Source organism: Notolepis coatsorum, assembly GCF_963971535.1.
Source record: "Notolepis coatsorum genome assembly, chromosome: 1".
NCBI classification, from domain to species: domain Eukaryota; kingdom Metazoa; phylum Chordata; class Actinopteri; order Aulopiformes; family Paralepididae; genus Notolepis; species Notolepis coatsorum.
Genome location: NC_140165.1, coordinates 132697262 through 132717176, shown reverse-complemented (window position 1 = coordinate 132717176; position 19915 = coordinate 132697262). Strand labels below are relative to the sequence as shown.

Here is a 19915-nt window from a genome sequence, read left to right as displayed (position 1 = left end):
CGGCCATGGACGAGACGGCGGCCATGGACCAGACAGAGGCCATGGACAAAATGGCGGCTATGGACAAAATGGCGGCTACGGACAAGATGGCGGCTACGGACAAGAAGACGGCTGTGGACAAGATGACGACAGCGGACATGATGGCGGCGACGGTCGACGTGAGACGGATCAAGACGACGCCCGGAGAATAACGGGACAAGAAGACTGCGCTTTCGGGGCGCGGACGGCGTGCATCGCCGGACCGGCCCAGCTGCAGCGAGCCCAGAGAAGGGGACTGATCGTGGACACAGGTGCGTCGTCCCATGTCATCAACGACAGGAGTTGGTTCAAGAACTTTGACGACACTTTCCACCCGGAGAGGCACAGCATGGAGCTGGCAGACGGGAGACGCACCTACGGATTGGCGCAAGAGAGCAGACAGACAGTGGGAGGGAAATGGGTGTATTCAACCAAGTTACCAGAGGGCAGACAGACAGTGGGAGGAAAATGGGTGTATTCAATCCGGGAGGGTATTGAAGGCCACGACAAATACAAAGTATGGTTCATAGAAAATTGCTTAAATGCTGAAGAAGGGTACTCCATGTTTAAACACTGAAGGAGGGTGACTAATTGCTTAAATGCTGAAGGAGGGTACTCCATGTTTAAATACTGAAGGAGGGTGGCTACACTGCTTAAAGGCAGGGGGAGGATACTCTAGGTTAAAATACGGGAGGAGTAGAATCCGGGTTTAAATACCTGATTAGAGTCCATGTCTAAATACTGAAATGGATCCTATGGTTAATTCCATGTTTAAGTACAGAGGTGGATGATTTACCATGTTTAAATACAAAAATGGATCCCATGTTTAAATACAAAGGTGGATGACTTACCATGTTCTCAATGATGTAACTATGTGGGAAAGACCCTGAAACGTTTAGACATGTAAGAATGTAGATCAAGGGAAACACCATGTGACTAGTCTATCAGGAGGATGCTCAGAAACTGACAAATGTAAAAAATGTACAGAGAAGCTGTGGGTAGCCTCATTTATTTAACAATGTGTACCTGCCCTGACCAATGGTTTGTAGAGAGTAGATGGTCACAGCATTTTGCTGACCCCACAGAGGAGCATGTGGATTAAAGCCAAACATGTTTTTTTTGTTATCTTAAAGGTACAGGATATTGTGTGAGTTTGAATACAGACAGCTCACTGGTTTCGTGGGAAAACAAAGAAGCAGCCCACAATGGTACTATCAACTAGTGAAGCCGAATATACAGCTCTAGCTATGACCATACATGAGTGTATTTATCCAGAACAACTGCTAGAAGTGATGGAGATAAGATTATGAGTATATTGCTTAATATGTAATAGGTAATTGGAATGTATCCTCTATACCAGAGAAGGTGGTTTTTGAAAATGATGGACACTGTGTATATATGAAGGCTGTTGTTTATGAGGGCAACAAGTCAAGTCAAGTCAAGTCAAGAGTTTTAATTGTCACGGCATACAGGTATACAATGAAATGCGGGTGATCTTGCCCGCAACGATGTGCAATACAGTGGTACAACATATAATAGAATCAAAACCAGGGAACCATTGTGATTGCTAGGAACCCAGTGTGTCAACATAGATGTAAACATGCCAATATAGAAATATCATCTCATCAGATCTGTCATCAGAGAAGAAAGAATAACACTGGTTCACTGTCCAACGGACGACAGGGTAGCAGACACTATGAGGAAACCTGTTCCAAATAAAAATTGAAGGGATTTGCAAGGGTCATGTTTAAAGTGTAAATATTGACTGTCATATCCTGTTGATGTTTTGGATTATATTAGTTCCTTTGTAAAATGTATTTTTTCCAAGAAGTTATCCAGTATGCTAAACCCTAAGTGGGAGTGTTGAAGTCAGAGGTTCTGTGTAGGATTGTTAGTAACTGTCTAACTGCATATAACAACAAGTTAACAGCGGTGTTGACATCGGTCACTGAATGGTTGACTAACTCATGTCTGCATTTAAACACCAAAAAGACTGTTTGCATGTTTTTTACAAAGAGGCTGATGAATACTGTCTCACCTGATGTCTATGTCAGAGGAGAAAGGTTGACAGTTGTATCCGAATATAGATACCTTGGGATAAAAATGGACTCCAATCTTACATTTAAAAAACAAATTAAATCGGTAGTAAACAATGCAAAGTTTCACTTATCAAACTTCCGTCACATCAGAAACTCTCTGTCAACAAAAGCAGCAGCACTGTATTTTAATGCCATTATTATGTCACACTTAACATACTGTCTGACTAGCTGGACACAAGCCTCCTGTACAACATTACGATCTGTACAGGTAGTTTACCATCAGGCTGTGAAAGTTCTGGACAGGAAAACAAACAGCCACCACCATTGTCATAGCATAACAAACCAGAACCTACTGAGCTGGGACAATCTTGTCAAATTCAAAGATGCCTGCCTTACCTATAAAATCCTACATGGCTTGGCTCCTCCCCCCCCTCTGTACTTTCATAAAACAGAAAGCATCTGCTGATAGATATACCAGGTCTGTAGTCAGAGGGGACTGTGTAGTCCCAAACAGGAGGTCTGCTTTTAGTCAGACAGCCTTTTCCGTGAGAGCAGCCCACACCTGGAACAGTCTGCCAACACGGCTCAGGGAGTATCAAAGTTACATCTCATTTAAAACTAACTTAAAATCATGGTTGAGAGATGGTCAAGTGTGCGACCATTTTAACTGAGGGGTTGTATTTTAATGTATTTATTTGTATGTATTTTAGTGTATTGTAACCTATAGTGATTCCTACTGTGTTTTAATTATTGTACTATGTTTTTTAACTGAGGGGTTGTATTTTAATGTATTTATTTGTATGTATTTTAGTGTATTGCAACCTATATTGATTCCTACTGTGTTTTAATTATTGTACTATGTTTTAATTATTGTTGTGCTCATGTCACCTGCCCCAGAGACTACAGTTGAAAATTAGCCAACTTGGCTAAACTGGCATATTTACAGTCAAATGTTTCTTAATATGCACTGTCTCTGTATTTTAAACCAATAAATACAAATACAAAAATATATAACTGTTTCCACTAGTAACTGTCTAACTGCATAATAACTGTTTCCACTAGAGGGCGCTCTAGGCGGACACACTCAGGAACACCACCAGGTGACGAGTATAAATAGAGATGTCTCCTCCCATTCTTTCTCTTTCCCCTAGCCTCTCAGTGAGAGGAGAACGATAGGTTATGTATATAACCTAGTTATATGAGTATTGGCTTAGCGTCCCGCTCTTAAGCCTATTGAGATACCCCTTATCTCCTGTACCTACTGTACTCCACCACGAAAACAACTTGTACACCCACACCTGACCGGGTCCCGCCTCTATGGAGGCGTAGCCTATAAGACCATGGCCATGGTCACCAACACACCCTTCCTCGCCAAAATCCCGTTCCAGTAAAAGATCCCTCAAAAGGGAACTCAGGGCCGCTTAAGAGCGGGACGCTCAGCCAATACTCATATAACTAGGTTATATACATAACCTATCGTTATATTTCGTATCTGGCTTATCGCGTCCCGCTCTTAAGCCTATTGAGATATGGGTTAGAGTGGACGCGAGACCCGACAGATGTACCCCCTGAGGACCCGTAAGCCCACATCAAGGGGTTCAGGGAGCCCTGTCACCCCATCCTTCCTAATGAAGGGGGGGCGCAGTCAACTCCACCTGAGTGCGAGCAAGAGGGAACTAGAACCCCTTGAACACACAGCACAGGCGGAACCACGTGTGACCTAACACACTGTGGCCCATACCCACACACTCCTGCTACCCTACCAAAGGATGGAAAGAAGGAAAGGCCACAGACCCAAGAACCGCCTGGGCCACAATATCCCGGGAGCGGAAGAACTCCGGATATTTACAGGCACGAAGGCAGGATTAGGCCGCAGAGTGGCACCGCAATCGGACAAAAGACAGGCACTCTGGATGTACCGAGAGAGCACAAAGAACACCCACGCGTTCAGCGGAGGTGCCGGCCAGCAAGAACGCGGTCTTGAACGACAGCTGTTCCAATGGCGCCTGCTCGAGCGGCTCAAACGGGGCCAAGGACAACCGACCGAGGACCAATTGAAGATCCCAAGTCGGAGCCAAGGAGCGTTGCACCGGCTCAACGCGTCGAGCGCCAAGCAGGAAGCGCTTCACAAGAGGGTGGCTGAACAAGACATCCCCTCAAATCCCTCATGATAGGAGGATATAGCTGCTGCATATACCCTCACCGTCGAAGCCGACAGTCCATCAAGGAGAGACTGGAGGTAAGGACAGCATCCAGGGGGCAGGAGACTGGGTCCCGGCCCCCCGCCTTACACCACACTTGGAACATACGCCATCTGCCCGCGTAAAGCGCGACAGTGGAGGGAGCATGCGCATTCCGGATGGTATCACCATCAGGATCAAGAACCTGCGCCCCTCAACGTACCCGTCCCAACAACTGACCTAACAGATGTATGGGGAAGAATCCCAGGCGGCACGGCATCGGTCCCAGACCTGCCTGGCTATGTCCGGACGTAATCCCCACCCGTCAGGATGAGGACCGCCCCGCGACAGTACACCTGTACCCACATTCTCCCTGCTGGGGATGTGGGGAGCCCTCAGGCCGCGCAGATGGAGGACGCCCATAGCCAGCCGCCCGCCGCCTGGTGCAGACGGGGGGAGTGTACTCCTCCCTGTCTGTCGATATACGACACTGACGTCGTATTGTCCGTCCTGATCAACACCGTTTGAGGACCAGAAGGACCGCTTTCAATACCAACACATTGAACGTAGCGCAGACCGGGCAGCATGGTTTGCCAGCTGCCCCCTACTGCGTTGGCCCGACGTGTCACCTGCAAGGGAGGCGTCGGTGAAAAACGTGACGTGAGACAGCGCCGTAACCGTCCTAGGACGGAACCTCCCGAGCGTGTTGACAACACGCTCTGAGAGGGATGCCCATAGCCCTCCAACCGTTGACTGGGAAGAGGAGTACTCTACTTCCAGTCTACAGCAAACCCCAGGCTGGTAGGGACCTGCCTGGTACGAGACCTGACGATCCACCTTGACCGCGAAGGACCAGAACGTCGTCAGGGAAGAATACACTCCGTAACCCCTGACGACGCAGAGGCCCCAGTGCGGCCTCCACGCACTTGGTGAAGATGCGGGGAGCCAGAGAAAACCGAACGGCAGCCTCTGGTACTCATACGCTAACCCTGCAAAGGAAGCGTAGGTAAGCCCTAGGATGGAAGATCGGAGATGCGCATACGCATCCTACAGGTCTATGGAGGAGAACCAGACCCCCACCTGACAGTGTTCAACAGGTAGTAGACGATCCAAAAAATGCTGAACCTTCCCATGGGACAGGTCCAGCCTGGGTCTGACACCCCCCCCCTCCCGATTTCTCAGGCACCAGAGAACACCGGGAGGAGAACGCCACGACGATGGCTTGCTTCGTCCACAGAGATTGGATCTCGTTGACCAGAGCTGTCACTGCTGGAGACCCTGACAATAGGGTCTGTACCAAACCCGAAAACGGGTGGGGTTGTGTAAACACAAGTCCCCGCCTCAGCGTTCTCTCCATCCACCTCGACATATGGTACTGCCGTAGTCATATGTGATGACACTCCCAACGTACCCGCCGCCATGTGGCGCAGGTCCGCCAGGAACTGTAGATAGTTGGCCCGGTCCCACCCGCTGTGCGTAGCCAACCCTGGAACCGTGCGAGCAGAGCGTTCCGTGTCGGGACATCTGACCCTGACACCACCCATGAGGCAATCGCACCCAAGGGGGGACACCGACAGAAAGGGCCGGTTTGATACGGGGGGCTTTCTAGGTGAAAAAAGCCCCCCCACTGAACACCCCTCCAGAACATGCTGAGGAGTTGTTCTGCAGCCGGACATGCAAGGTGTAAGGACCCCATGGGTTCCTACACACCTTAGCCCTGCAGTGATATTACTACCACCCAAATCACGCGTGCCTGCGAGACCACTACCAATCTTTCAGGAGTGGGAGGCACCAACATGATACCTGGCCTGGCGAAGGCGAGGCCGGGGAAGCCCGCACTGTGTGCCTCAAAAGGTTTCGAGCCCCCCTGCTGACAACACTTATAGTTGACAGACTTAACACCAGGCTCAACCAACACAGCTTATGGTGTGGGAGCCGCTTGACAGCACAACATTCTCACGGACAGACCCAGGCTCAGCCATCAACTGGGTGTCAGCCCCTGTCCCCATGAGAAGCAAAAAGTGGGGCCGCCCGCGCTTCAACGAAGGCACGCGGCCCGCAGCCAAAGGAAACAATCAGAGCCCACTTTTTCCGCTGGTGTTGGGGAAGGGAGTGATCGGAGAGCGGGCTGCTCGCGGCAGGACGGTGACGGCTTGTTGTTCAAGCCGAACCCATCCAACATGGCTGATCCCTCGGCCGCCAAGGCTGTCGGCCTTGTGGACACCTGTCGATTCAACGCTCAGGATACCTCTGGCGGGGGAAAACATGGCCGCCTGTTGAGGGCCTCGTCATCGCCGCTGACGAGGCGTATTGATCCCAAAAACGTTTTACGCCGTTGTTGGCGTTCAACGCATGGCGGGCAATAACGACTTAAGCCGTTTATGGTGCACAATGTGTTAACCTGTAAAAACCAATATTGAGCTGGAATTAAACCACCATAATACGATTACAACCTCTCCTCATTCTTCCTGACATTACTGCATGACTGATCGCTACAATACGTTCACTACCACCAATTGGACAAGTATTGTTATGCACCTGCTGAGACTGAGAGTGTTTTTTCACGGAGGACGCAAACTGTTCTGTTCTCAACCATCATTTTCTTTGGACAATAAACCTTACAAACTACATCAGCTGCAGCCTGGACATTAAACTCTGTCAGTGTAACGGAGGTCCGTGAGTATATCCACAGTCACGATGGACTTCATGTGTTGTGAAGTAACTGTGGCACGTATCGGTACTGCAAGTAAACTCACTCCCCTTAAAAGGCATCCAGACCCATTACTTAGAAGTGAATTCACCTCTTGGTATAGTGATCTGCGATGTTGCCCGCGGTGCGGGAGACCGGGGTTCGACTCCCACTCAGGGCATGTCAAATAAGACCGGTTTCAGTGGTGCCGTGACCCGGATGCCTTGAGTGGTGTGAGTTTAGGGGGGTGAGTGTAACGGAGGTCCGTAAGTATATCCACAGTCACGATGGACTTCATGTGTTGTGAAGTGACTGTGGCACATAGCGGTACTGCAAGTAAACTCACTCCCTTTAAAAGGCATCCAGACCCATTACTTAGAAGTGAATTCACCTCTTGGTATAGTGGTCTGCGATGTCGCCCGCGGTGCTGGAGACCAGGGTTCGACTCCCACTCAGGGCATGTCAAAATAGACCGGTTTCATCAACATCCACAACTTCTTTTGTTACCCGAGTATAAAAACGTCTAGTAGGTGCATCGTGGCGCATTGTCAATTTATTAGTTAATGACAAGCGGCCACTATAGCTTCTCCAACTAACGTTATTTATTTAAATTGTTTCTGTTAATAATAATTAACATAAGTAGCATGGTAATAACATGTAGGCTATTGATCAATGAATGTATTGATACATTAATTTATATTACAAATGATACACCAGTAGAAGTCATGTTATTTGCTCATTGTCCTTGCTGTGTCGCCTGCCGTCGCCTAAAAAAAATAGGATTGAGGCGATATTTAGCCAGGCGACAGAAGTTGCTGCGCGATCGTCGCTCGAAAATCTCCTGCCGTGTGGCTTTTCTCATTCATAACAATGGAAGCGATACAATTCTGTCGGTCACCTCGCTTAAAAAATCGGTCGCCTGGTGAAAATCGCCCGCCAGGTGTGTGGAATTTGACGTATGTGTATGCATGTGTACAGGCCCATATGTGCATGCCCGAGTACTGTGTGTGTGTGTGTGTGTGTGTGTGTGTGTGTGTGTGTGTGTGTGTGTGTGTGTGTGTGTGTGTGTGTGTGTGTGTGTGTGTGTGTGTGTGTGTGTGTGTGTGTGTGTGTGTGTGTGTGTGTGTGTGTGTGTGTGTGTGTGTGTGTGTGTGTGTGTGTGTGTGTGTGTGAGAGTATGCACATGTGTGATCGATGGCACCCCAGTGAGTAATGTGACCGTAAAGTGTAGCCTACTGTATTATAGTTGAGTGGCTGATTGATAGTGGCCTGTAAAACTAGCACCATTAGGGCATATTAGTGCCTGTATCATACTGTAATATGTATTGTATATGGGGGGCATAGGATTCTGTAATGTGGAATATATTGGAAAGCCCATACATATGTAAATGGCTGCTTTATGTATGTATGTAAGTATGTGTATGGATATTGTGGTGTAAGTGGTGACAGTTACTGGAAGTACATAATGTGTATGTGTATGTGTATGTGTATGTGTATGTGTATGTGTATGTGTATGTGTATGTGTATGTGTATGTGCATGTGCATGTGCATCTGGGGCAGCGGACTGAGAGCAGTGGACACATCCAGGCTGAATGAGCTGGTCAGGAAGGCCAGCAGCGTGGTTGGGGTGGAGCTGGACTCTCTAGCGAGGGTGGCGGAGAGGAGGAGCCTCGCTAAGCTCCAGGCCATCAGGGAAAACCCCACCCACCCACTATAGACAGACTTGGCTGACAGGAGGAGCATGTTCAGTGCTAGGCTCACACTACCCAAATGCAGCACTGAACGGCACAGGAAGTCCTTCATTCCAACAGCCATCAGACTATATAATGCATCACTGTGCCTCACTGCATCACTAGCGGCCTCCAGGCTCCACAACAGGGGGCAGCGATGGCTGCCAGACATTGATCTAGGTCTTATTGGAACCCAAGGAGGACAATACACTACCTGAAGCATACTGCAGCTTGTGACACTGTGAATACTGGAATATATATTTCATTTAGTTAGATTTAAATTATAATTATATTGACCAAATTGTTTACACTGCTTCCCCCATGCTCAGTATATTCTTACTGTATTTATTTCTGTATATTTTATTTCATTTAATTCTATTCTATTTTACTCTACTCTTATCCTAGGCAACTTGATTTGATTTGTGTTATTATTCTAATTTGTGACCTGTCATGTCTAAATGTTTAAATGTTGAGCGATTTGCAGTGTCAAATTTCCCACAGGATAATAAAAGTATTTATATTCTATTCTATTCTATTCTATTCTATGTGTATGTGTATGTGTATGTGTAGGAGGGTGTTAAAAATATATATATCTTCAGAAATCTATGATCACAAATCTCTGGAGAAAAGAAGGGAGGAGATGAAGGGGGGGTTGAGGGGAGGAGTAAACAAAGGATATTGTAGGTGAAAAGGGGGAAGGAGGTGATGGAGGTGAAGTGAGAGGAAGAGGTTGGGGAAGGGGAGGAGGGTGGAGGGAGGAAATGGAAGGGTATATAAGAGAGAGAGTGAGAGAGGGAAAGAGAGAGAGAGAGAGAGAGAGAGAGAGAGAGAGAGAGAGAGAGAGAGAGAGAGAGAGAGAGAGAGAGAGAGAGAGAGAGAGAGAGAGAGAGAGAGAGAGAGAGAGAGAGAGAGAGAGAGAAGAAGAAGAAGAAAAGAGGAAGTGGGGACGGGGACAGATAGAGTAGGAGGGCATGGGGGGGGGTCTCTCTCTCAGGTCATGTATTGTTAATGAGAGGCTTTCCACCAATGAGATCCAGTTTCACCGCAGGATGGGGAATAAAGTGTTCTTGGATGGATGGATGGGTGGAGCATCGGAAAGAGGATGGATGCCACTGTCTGACACCCTACTCCACGGGAACCGTTCAATTTGTCCCCGGAAGTCAGAAGTTTTGGTGTCGCTCAACCTTTTGTTTCACCCTTTTGCTTAGCTTAGAACTTTCCTGGAAAGAGATACGGCGCCTGGGAGGCTGGGGCAGGCTGTAACGGCCCGTGGAGAGAAGCCACATGAAATTCACATCAAATCACATTTTCCTCGTGTTACAGTAGTAGCCTTTCCAAAGGGTCATGTGATTTACACCATTTCAAATTTTGCTCACGTCATTTTGTGTGTCATTTTCATTGTATCATCTGTGAAACTTTGCTCTCACATAATTCATGTGAAGGTGGTCCCATGTGATCAGATGAGCATGCATGGAATCGCGTGTACGGTAAATAATGTTTGAATTGTTCCAAAAATAAATTGTGAATGTGAAAAATATTTTACATAGGTGTGCAATTACGTGTGGCTATTCATCTAACACATGCCCTTTAATTCCTAAACCTCTATTCCTTTATCTCGATGTAGGCCTCCCTAGAGCTAATTTAAAATGTCAGATATTTTATTTTTAGAAAATCGAGCTATGAATGGCAAATATTTATTTAAGGACACCTTGACATCTATTAACTTTTATTTAACAGTCTCTCTCTGTTGAGATAAGAGACTCTGTATGGGATTGTTAGTAACTGTCCAACTATACATATGACTGTTTACACTAGTAACTGTTTACCTGTGTAGACAATTGTCTCCATCAGTGATTGCCTTGGTGCATATATATCTGTCCCCACTGGAGGGCGCTCTGGGCGTAGCCACTCAGGTATTCTACCTTAGGGCGACTATAAAAGAGGTGGTGCCCGCCCCTATCGTTCTCTCCTCCAACGTCTCTCAAAGAGAGAAGAGTGTTGTACAACTACTGCTTATGTGTGAATAAAAGAAGCCACGCCAGTTCAGGCACAAGATAGAAACCATGCATCTTGACCACATTATTGCCGCCTTGAAGTGAGTTCTGTTAAACACTCTCTCTCTCTCTCTCTCTCTCTCTCTCTCTCTCTCTCTCTCTCTCTCTCTCTCTCTCTCTCTCTCTCTCTCTCTCTCTCTCTCTCTCTCTCTCTCTCTCTCTCTCTTTCTCTCTCTCTCTCAGAGACACACACACACGCGCGAGCGCACGCACACACACACACACACACACACACACACCTGCACCTACACCCATAGACGCCTGCGCAATAGAGCACTCGAAGCATCTGCTCTACGACTATTGAACATGGGGGGCAAACGTCTGGTTTTGCTCCCCCACTTTTTGATCATATGAAAAATATGATATACCCCCCCCCCCCATATATAAATCTAACCATAACTATGTAATTTCAATCAAATTAATAATACGCAATGACACTTAATAGCAAGTTTTTAAGTTTCCAAAGATTGTGTGACCCCCCACTTTAATGGTTTGATCCAGTGCCCATGGGCCACGGTTCGTCGGCATGACGTATATTGTTGGGGGAGGCAGCTTTTTCGAATGCCATTGAAAAATTCAGGCTGGATATTGGATAACATTGTGAGGATTATTCTTCGGCGTTTACATCAAAATGGAGCAAATCATCACGTAAGTCGAACACTGTGACTGTATACTAAATGCGCAAACAGATTGAAACTGAATATTTCTCGTATGGTGAGCCTCCGCGCTGCACCGAGTGAATCCACAGTCACTTGCTCCTCAATGGGAAACCAACCTAGATTTACCCTGAAGGACTGGTTCTGGCCGAACCGTTTGTTATACAAGTATCACAGAGACATTACAAATGTGCTCACAGTTGCACGAGGGTTTCGGACAGAGATACGGGATGGTGCGCAGGCGCTGTGATCACCCAACGGCGGAAATAATGCCGCTTTGAGCAGTTTATAAAAAAATATTTAAAATATTTATTAGCAACGCCGAGCTTTCAAACCATCCCGTATCTCTGTCAGAACCCCTCGTGCAACTGTGAGCACCTTTGTAATGTCTCTGTGATACTTGTATAATGAATGGTTCGGCCAGAACCAGTCCTTCAGGGTAAATCTAGGTTGGTTTCCCATTGAGGAGCAAGTGACTGTGGATTCACTCGGTGCAGCACAGTCACGAAAGGGGCTAGTATGGACCCTGATGTAAACAAGACAAACGTCTTTCTCTGGTCTGCATCCCCTTAACAATTGTGTGTATTGAGCCGTACTGTATTGTACCCATTCTGCAATCTGTTAAATAAAGTTTTCATTCATTCATTCAGCCGCCGCGCTCACTGGGGCTATTGATAGCGTCAATTCATTGTTGTTGTTACTGCCGCTGCGGATGTGAACGGGGCCGGAGGGGCTTTGGGAGGATGGGAAAGTTATTATTATTATTATAATAGTAATTGGCTATCATACATGCCTAGCTAGCGTTAGCTAAAAGAGCCCTCGCAGTGAAGTTATTATTATTATAGCTATCATACTGCAATATAAACTGAGTTTTATAGTGAAAAGAGCAGCTTTATTTTGGTCAAGATTGAAGGCTCTATATTGCAGGAAATTGCACATACAGGTGTTCATTAAATGTAAAAAAAAATCTGCCGTGGAGGGGGTCGTGCCGGACCCCCTCCAAACCGCCCATTAAAAAAAAAAAAAAAAAAAAAAAAAGTAAAAAAAAAAGAATACAAAAAAAATTGCACCCCCACTTTCAACTATAACTAGGCGGCCATGCCTACACCTACACCTCCCCTCACCTCAATAAAGCCAATAAAGTAGAAACCACAGGAACCAAATAAAACTAGAAGCTGTTGTTTACCTTGACAGCCACCAGTATCTTGTCCAGGTCTGGTGACAGGTTGTAGCATTCAGCCAAGAACACCTTCCCAAACGCCCCCTCACCAAGCTCCCTTTTCAGCACAATGTTATGCCTCTTAATGTGCTGGACGACTGTTAGAGAGAGAGAGAGAGAGAGAGAGAGAGAGAGAGAGAGAGAGAGAATATGGTTAGTTTTAAAGTATATTATAATAATAATAATAATAATAATAATAATAATAATAATAATAATAATAATAATAATAATAATAATAATAATAATAATAATAATAATAATAATAATTCATTACATTTATATAGCGCTTTTCTTATACTCAAATCACTTCACAACGTAGGGTTAGGGATATTGCCGTTCCCGTAGGGTTAGACAATTCCGCGCGGGGGAAATTGTGAAAGTGTGGGTGACGCCTGTGCACCGCCGGCCAACGGGGGAGAGGGTCTCTCGCGAGTCTCTATGACAAACGGTTCAAAAGATACAAAAAGGGGGCGCGGCCTAAGGATCGGGGGAGTGGTCAACATAGACCATTTGAAGATGACTACAGATGTGATTTTATTAACTATAACACAAACTCCCTTTCGTGTTGTATTATTTAATACTCACCCTTTCTCATGGCACCATGTGTCCAAGAAGTGGCAGATCAAACTAAATGATCTATTACACACTATTACACTATTACACACTATTACACACTATTACACTATTACACACTATTACACACTATTACACACTATTACACTATTACACACTATTACACTATTACACTATTACACACTATTACACTATTACACACTATTACACTATTACACACTATTACACTATTACACACTATTACACTATTACACTATTACACACTATTACACTATTACACACTATTACACTATTACATACTATTACACTATTACACACGATTACACTATTACACACTATTACACTATTACACTATTACACTATTACACACTATTACACTATTACACTATTACACACTATTACACTATTACACACTATTACACTATTACACACTATTACACTATTACACACTATTACACTATTACACTATTACACACTATTACACACTATTACACTATTACACTATTACACACTATTACACTATTACACACTATTACACTATTACACACTATTACACTATTACACACTATTACACTATTACACTATTACACACTATTACACTATTACACACTATTACACTATTACACTATTACACGCTATTACACTATTACACTATTACACTATTACACACTATTACACTATTACACTATTACACTATTACACACTATTACACTATTACACTATTACACACTATTACACTATTACACACTATTACACTATTACACTATTACACACTATTACACTATTACACTATTACACTATTACACACTATTACACTACACTATTACACACTATTACACTATTACACTATTACACACTATTACACTATTACACTATTACACACTATTACACTATTACACACTATTACACTATTACACTATTACACACTATTACACTATTACACACTATTACACTATTGCACTATTACACACTATTACACTATTACACTATTACACTATTACACACACTATTACACTATTACACACTATTACACTATTACACACTATTACACTATTACACTATTACACACTATTACACTATTACACTATTACACACTATTACACTATTACACTATTACACGCTATTACACTATTACACTATTACACTATTACACACTATTACACTATTACACTATTACACTATTACACACTATTACACTATTACACTATTACACTATTACACACTATTACACTATTACACTATTACACACTATTACACTATTACACACTATTACACTATTACACTATTACACTATTACACACTATTACACTATTACACTATTACACACTATTACACTATTACACTATTACACACTATTACACTATTACACTATTACACTATTACACACTATTACACTATTACACTATTACACACTATTACACTATTACACTATTACACACTATTACACTATTACACTATTACACTATTACACACTATTACACTATTACACACTATTACACTATTACACACTATTACACTATTACACACTATTACACTATTGCACTATTACACACTATTACACTATTACACTATTACACACACTATTACACTATTACACACTATTACACTATTACACACTATTACACTATTACACACTATTACACTATTACACTATTACACACTATTACACTATTACACTATTACACGCTATTACACTATTACACTATTACACTATTACACACTATTACACTATTACACTATTACACTATTACACTATTACACACTATTACACTATTACACTATTACACTATTACACACTATTACACTATTACACTATTACACACTATTACACTATTACACACTATTACACTATTACACTATTACACTATTACACACTATTACACTATTACACTATTACACACTATTACACTATTACACTATTACACACTATTACACTATTACACTATTACACTATTACACACTATTACACTATTACACTATTACACACTATTACACTATTACACTATTACACACTATTACACTATTACACTATTACACTATTACACACTATTACACTATTACACACTATTACACTATTACACTATTACACACTATTACACCGAGTACAATGGCACAATCTGCAAGTCTCTACGACAAACGGTTCAAGAGATACACTGAGGGGGTGTGGCCTAAGGGGGCGTGGTCTAAGGATCGGGGGAGTGGTCAACATCGACCAATGAAAGGTGGTCAACATCGACCAATGGCACAATCCGCAAGTCTCTACGACAAACGGTTCAAGAGATACACTGAGGGGGTGTGGCCTAAGGGGGCGTGGTCTAAGGATCAGGGGAGTGGTCAACATCGACCAATGAAAGGTGGTCAACATGGACCAATGAAAAATGAAAGAGGATATCCCTACTGAGTACAATGACACAACCCGCAAGACAGATGGCGCTGTCCAGCAATTCAGTACTGCAACACAGTGATGGGCAATGATGGGTTAAGTGGATGATGTCATTGGCAGGTCAGCTCAGCCATGAGCCCTGAGCCTCACAGCTGTTAAGGCTGAACCAATCAGCCGTGAGCACAATGACTTGCATATTCTGAATTTTCTTTACATGACTGCATTGTCACGTTGATTAAAAGAAAACTATAAGAGATGAAGCGTTGTGACTCGCACAGAAGCACTACAATGAGTAGGCGAAGGGTTGTGTGCGATATTGTGGCATTCGTGCGATATTGTGGCACTCCTTCGGCGATCGGAACAGAAGGCAAAAAAAAAAAAGAGATTTCTAGAGTGCGATTGCATGACGGTCAATGGAGAGGAGAACCTTCAAACAAATAGTCGTCAGTTGAGATAGAAATGTCCAATTCCATTTCTTTTTCTTTTGTGAGCGGACTGACAGCCGTGTCATCGTTTTGATGTGTTTGTTTTATTTCTACGTCCAAAATTGAGATCACACTCGCAATTCACCCAAGGTAGGGGAAAAAAGATTATTTCAGCTGCTACACTCTAAATTGCAATGCATTTCCAATGGGACCGAAATTTTACCGTTTAAAGTCGATTCGTAGCCAGACGGTGCGGTGAAACTTTTACGAGTTCGAAGACCGCTGTTGCCATAGGCAAGCCGCTCGTTTTGATACCTTTCACGTGTATGGTGCGCGAACGCTCTGGCACGAGCGGTGTTTGCAAAATCGGTGGATCTCGCACTCTAAATTGCAATGCATTTCCGAAATTTTACCGTTTAAAGTCGATTCGTAGCCAGACGGTGCGGTGAAACTTTACGAGTTCGGAGACCGCTGTTGCCATAGGCAAGCCGCTCGTTTTGATACCTTTCACGTGTATGGGGCGCGAACGCTCTGGCACGAGCGGTGTTTGCAAAATCGGTGGATCTCGCACTCTAAATTGCAATGCATTTCTGAAATTTTACCGTTTAAAGTCGATTCGTAGCCAGACGGTGCGGTGAAACTTTACGAGTTCGGAGACCGCTGTTGCCATAGGCAAGCCGCTCGTTTTGATACCTTCCACGTGTATGGGGCGCGAACGCTCTGGCACGAGCGGTGTTTGCAAAATCGGTGGAATAAAGAAAGAATAAAAAGAGTAACAAGAACAACAGTGTAGGTGGCAACCTGGCTTCGCCAGGTCACCCACACTAATAATAATAATAATAATAATAATAATAATAATAATAATAATAATAATAATAATAATAATAATAATAATAATAATAATAATAATAATAATAATAATAATAATAATAATAATAATAATAATATAATAATAATAATAATAATAATAATAATAATAATAATAATAATAATAATAATAATAATAATAATAATAATAATAATAATAATAATAATAATAATAATAATAATAATAATAATAATAATAATAATAATAATAATAATAATAATAATAATAATAATAATACTTTATTTGTATAGCACTTTTCATACAGAAGTTGCAGTTCAAAGTGCTTCACAACAGTAAAAATATAGGCATAAGCGAGCATGAGCAAGGTAAGGTAAATCACAGTGTTTCACATTAGGACCTAGTATCCCAATAGGTTCTCTGTTTACAGTTTCATTCAGTAATACAAATGACAAAAATTGTTTAAAATGATTCGGTTTAGAGATAGTCTAAGAATTATAAAAATGGAACAGACATACAACAGGGTATTTATCATACGTAGAACAGTGATAAAATAGTAACATTTTGGATTACAACAGAGCAGTGCTCTTCATTATAGTAATATTCAATATTCAAGGGGCTTTCACAATTATTACATTTGGTAGTAATAATGGCACACAGTCATAAATTCATCAACATACGCATTTGTTATCAGCAGTGCCAAGGCAGAGGAGGGGGGGGTGGGGGATGGGACTGCGACTGAAGGGGCCGGGGGTGGGGGGGTGGGGGCGAGTGCAACAAGCGTAGGAGGAACGCTATGTTCTGTTCTTATCTCTCGACTCCCCGACGTGACCTTGTGAGTTCCAAAGGCTCCAGCACACTTGAGAGTGGGGGGGGGGGGGGACATCGGGTAGCGTCGGATTGATGGGCAGCAAGTCTCTTACAAATTCCATGTGGAGGGCTTCGAGTCTGTCCATAGCTATCTCCATACGGTTATCGTGTTTCCGAATTATTCTTGTACAGATACAGATCCCGATAGCGATCGCTCCCATGCCGATCAACATGAATGTGAGGATGTACAAATCCAAAATGTCAATCGCAAAGCCCGCTTGAAATGTCCCAACTGGACACAGCGTATCAGCTGCGCTCTGCTTCCTTGAAGAAAAAATACGATCAATCGCTGCAAATGACCAGCTTACTAGTTGGTCCATATTGTAGTTTGAGTAGGGAGTCAAGTCCGTTGAAGAAGGTATAATCGACACGTCTAAACCTGTTATAGGGAGGCAGTGAGGGCTGGTGATAGGAACAACCTCGACAGTCTGGGGAGTGGAGATGTGACTTGTCTCGTCAAAGAGGAGGGAGGAGATAGCGAGATCAAATTAGCATAGAACCGACACATGAATTTGATAGGAATTTTTATTTAAATGCCTGAGCAAAGAAGTAGGTTTTAAGCTGTCTTTTGAAGATATCTAGTGAGTTTGCTTCTCTGATGTTTTATGGAGAATACATGTTCAAAAATAAACGTTTTCATTCATTCATTCATAGGCTACATCACACTACACAATGGCTCAGGAGACAGGGATTGATATCAGCCAATTAAGGGGAAGGGATGATTAGGTGGCCTTGATGTCAGAGACCTGATTGGGGATTTTGGCCAGGAACGTTTTACGTGTCACAAAGAAACCATTCATTACGAGGTTGGTGAGGATGAGGTATCTTTATTGATTATATAGAGTTAATTTGCAAAAACCTATATCTCCATTTTTTGTCATTTTCACAAATCACTTCATTGTGCATTCCAGGTAATATCAATATCAATATCAATATATTTTGTTTTGCTCGAGTAAAAATAACATATATATATAAAAAAAATTAAATACAGGTAACTTATTAATCAAACTTGTTTTATTTTAAATTAAAGTTAAATTTCTTTGTGCCAAAAGCAGATAGCTCCATGGAGATTGCAAATTAACCAGATTTTGTGCCACGTTTTCGCTACATTCCCTGAATAAGTTTAATCTTTCCTCTTCTTGGCTACTCCCTAAAGGACATGAACTCACATCACACTAACATTTTGTCCAAAAAACCCATCTTTAAAGATGACTTTGATCCAAAGTTACACATGAAGCGGATTTTGTGCTACGTATCCGCTATGTGACCTTAATATTCCTCAGCTTTCTCTTCTTGGCTCTGCCCTAATGTACATCATCAACTCACATCACGCTAACATCTTGTTAAAAAGAAAAGGAATTTTTTTTACAATAACGGCTTTTGTGACAAAACTCACTCAGGGTTCAGAACGGGCTCTGTCTTAATAGTAAGTCACGACCATCGGTTAATTTTTTTCAAGTATGGTGTTTATCAGTTTTTGCAAATTAACTCTTCACATAGTATGTACAGATGACCATAAACCATTCAGAATTAATTTCATCAACTTTAAATTAAATTTGATTTCACAAATGTATTAGCTGATTCATTGTCTGAATAATTGTCTGCTGCACAGGCCATTTTAGCAGGTGGGTAATATTATAAATATTATAACTACAAGGGTTTTTAGTGCAAAGGGATGAATGACGCCATGTACAGTATTCATCTTTTGTAATTCTACCAACATTGTGTTGTGTGTCAACTGCAATGGCCAAAGAATGAGGTTGATGTGTTCAGAGCTACTGTAGATACTAGGGATGTCCCGATCCGATCACGTGATCGGAATCGCGTCGATCACGTGCTTTTCAGAGTATCGGGGATCGGGAAAAATAATAATAAAAATCGGCAGTCAAAAAAAGAAATTTTTTTTCAACAAACATGACCATGTCCACGTCTTAAACTCATACGGAGGCCTTAGTTTTGGTTTTAAATTACATATAATATACCATCATTAATGTATTTATTGTCACACAGAGCAGAATAATTATCCACAACAAACACATTCCCCTTTAATTTTCACCGTTGCAACAAACATTCCCTTTAATTTAGACGCTACACGCTACACGCGAGTCGCGACCACATCACAACAACAACACGTCGCTCCCGAAACACGGTTAATATCCACTGACTTGAGCAGCTAGACTTAATGTCAGAGGTTTGGAACTAAGCATTTAAAAATAGAAAGTCAAGCCAGTTGCAATGTTTGCAAGGAGGAGA

At 42.9% G+C, this 19915-nt stretch overlaps 1 protein-coding gene across 1 annotated transcript in view; it reads right to left on the bottom strand.

The window, feature by feature from the left end:
• LOC311222792 (BDNF/NT-3 growth factors receptor-like) overlaps nt 1-19915 on the bottom strand; it is a gene marked incomplete at both ends in the record, with an annotated part of 183402 nt that overhangs the window by 83396 nt on the left and 80091 nt on the right. The window contains one exon of the mRNA XM_084307417.1: nt 12553-12683. Within this exon, the coding sequence (XP_084163543.1) occupies nt 12553-12683 (131 nt within the window). The remainder of the gene's footprint in view (nt 1-12552; nt 12684-19915) is intronic.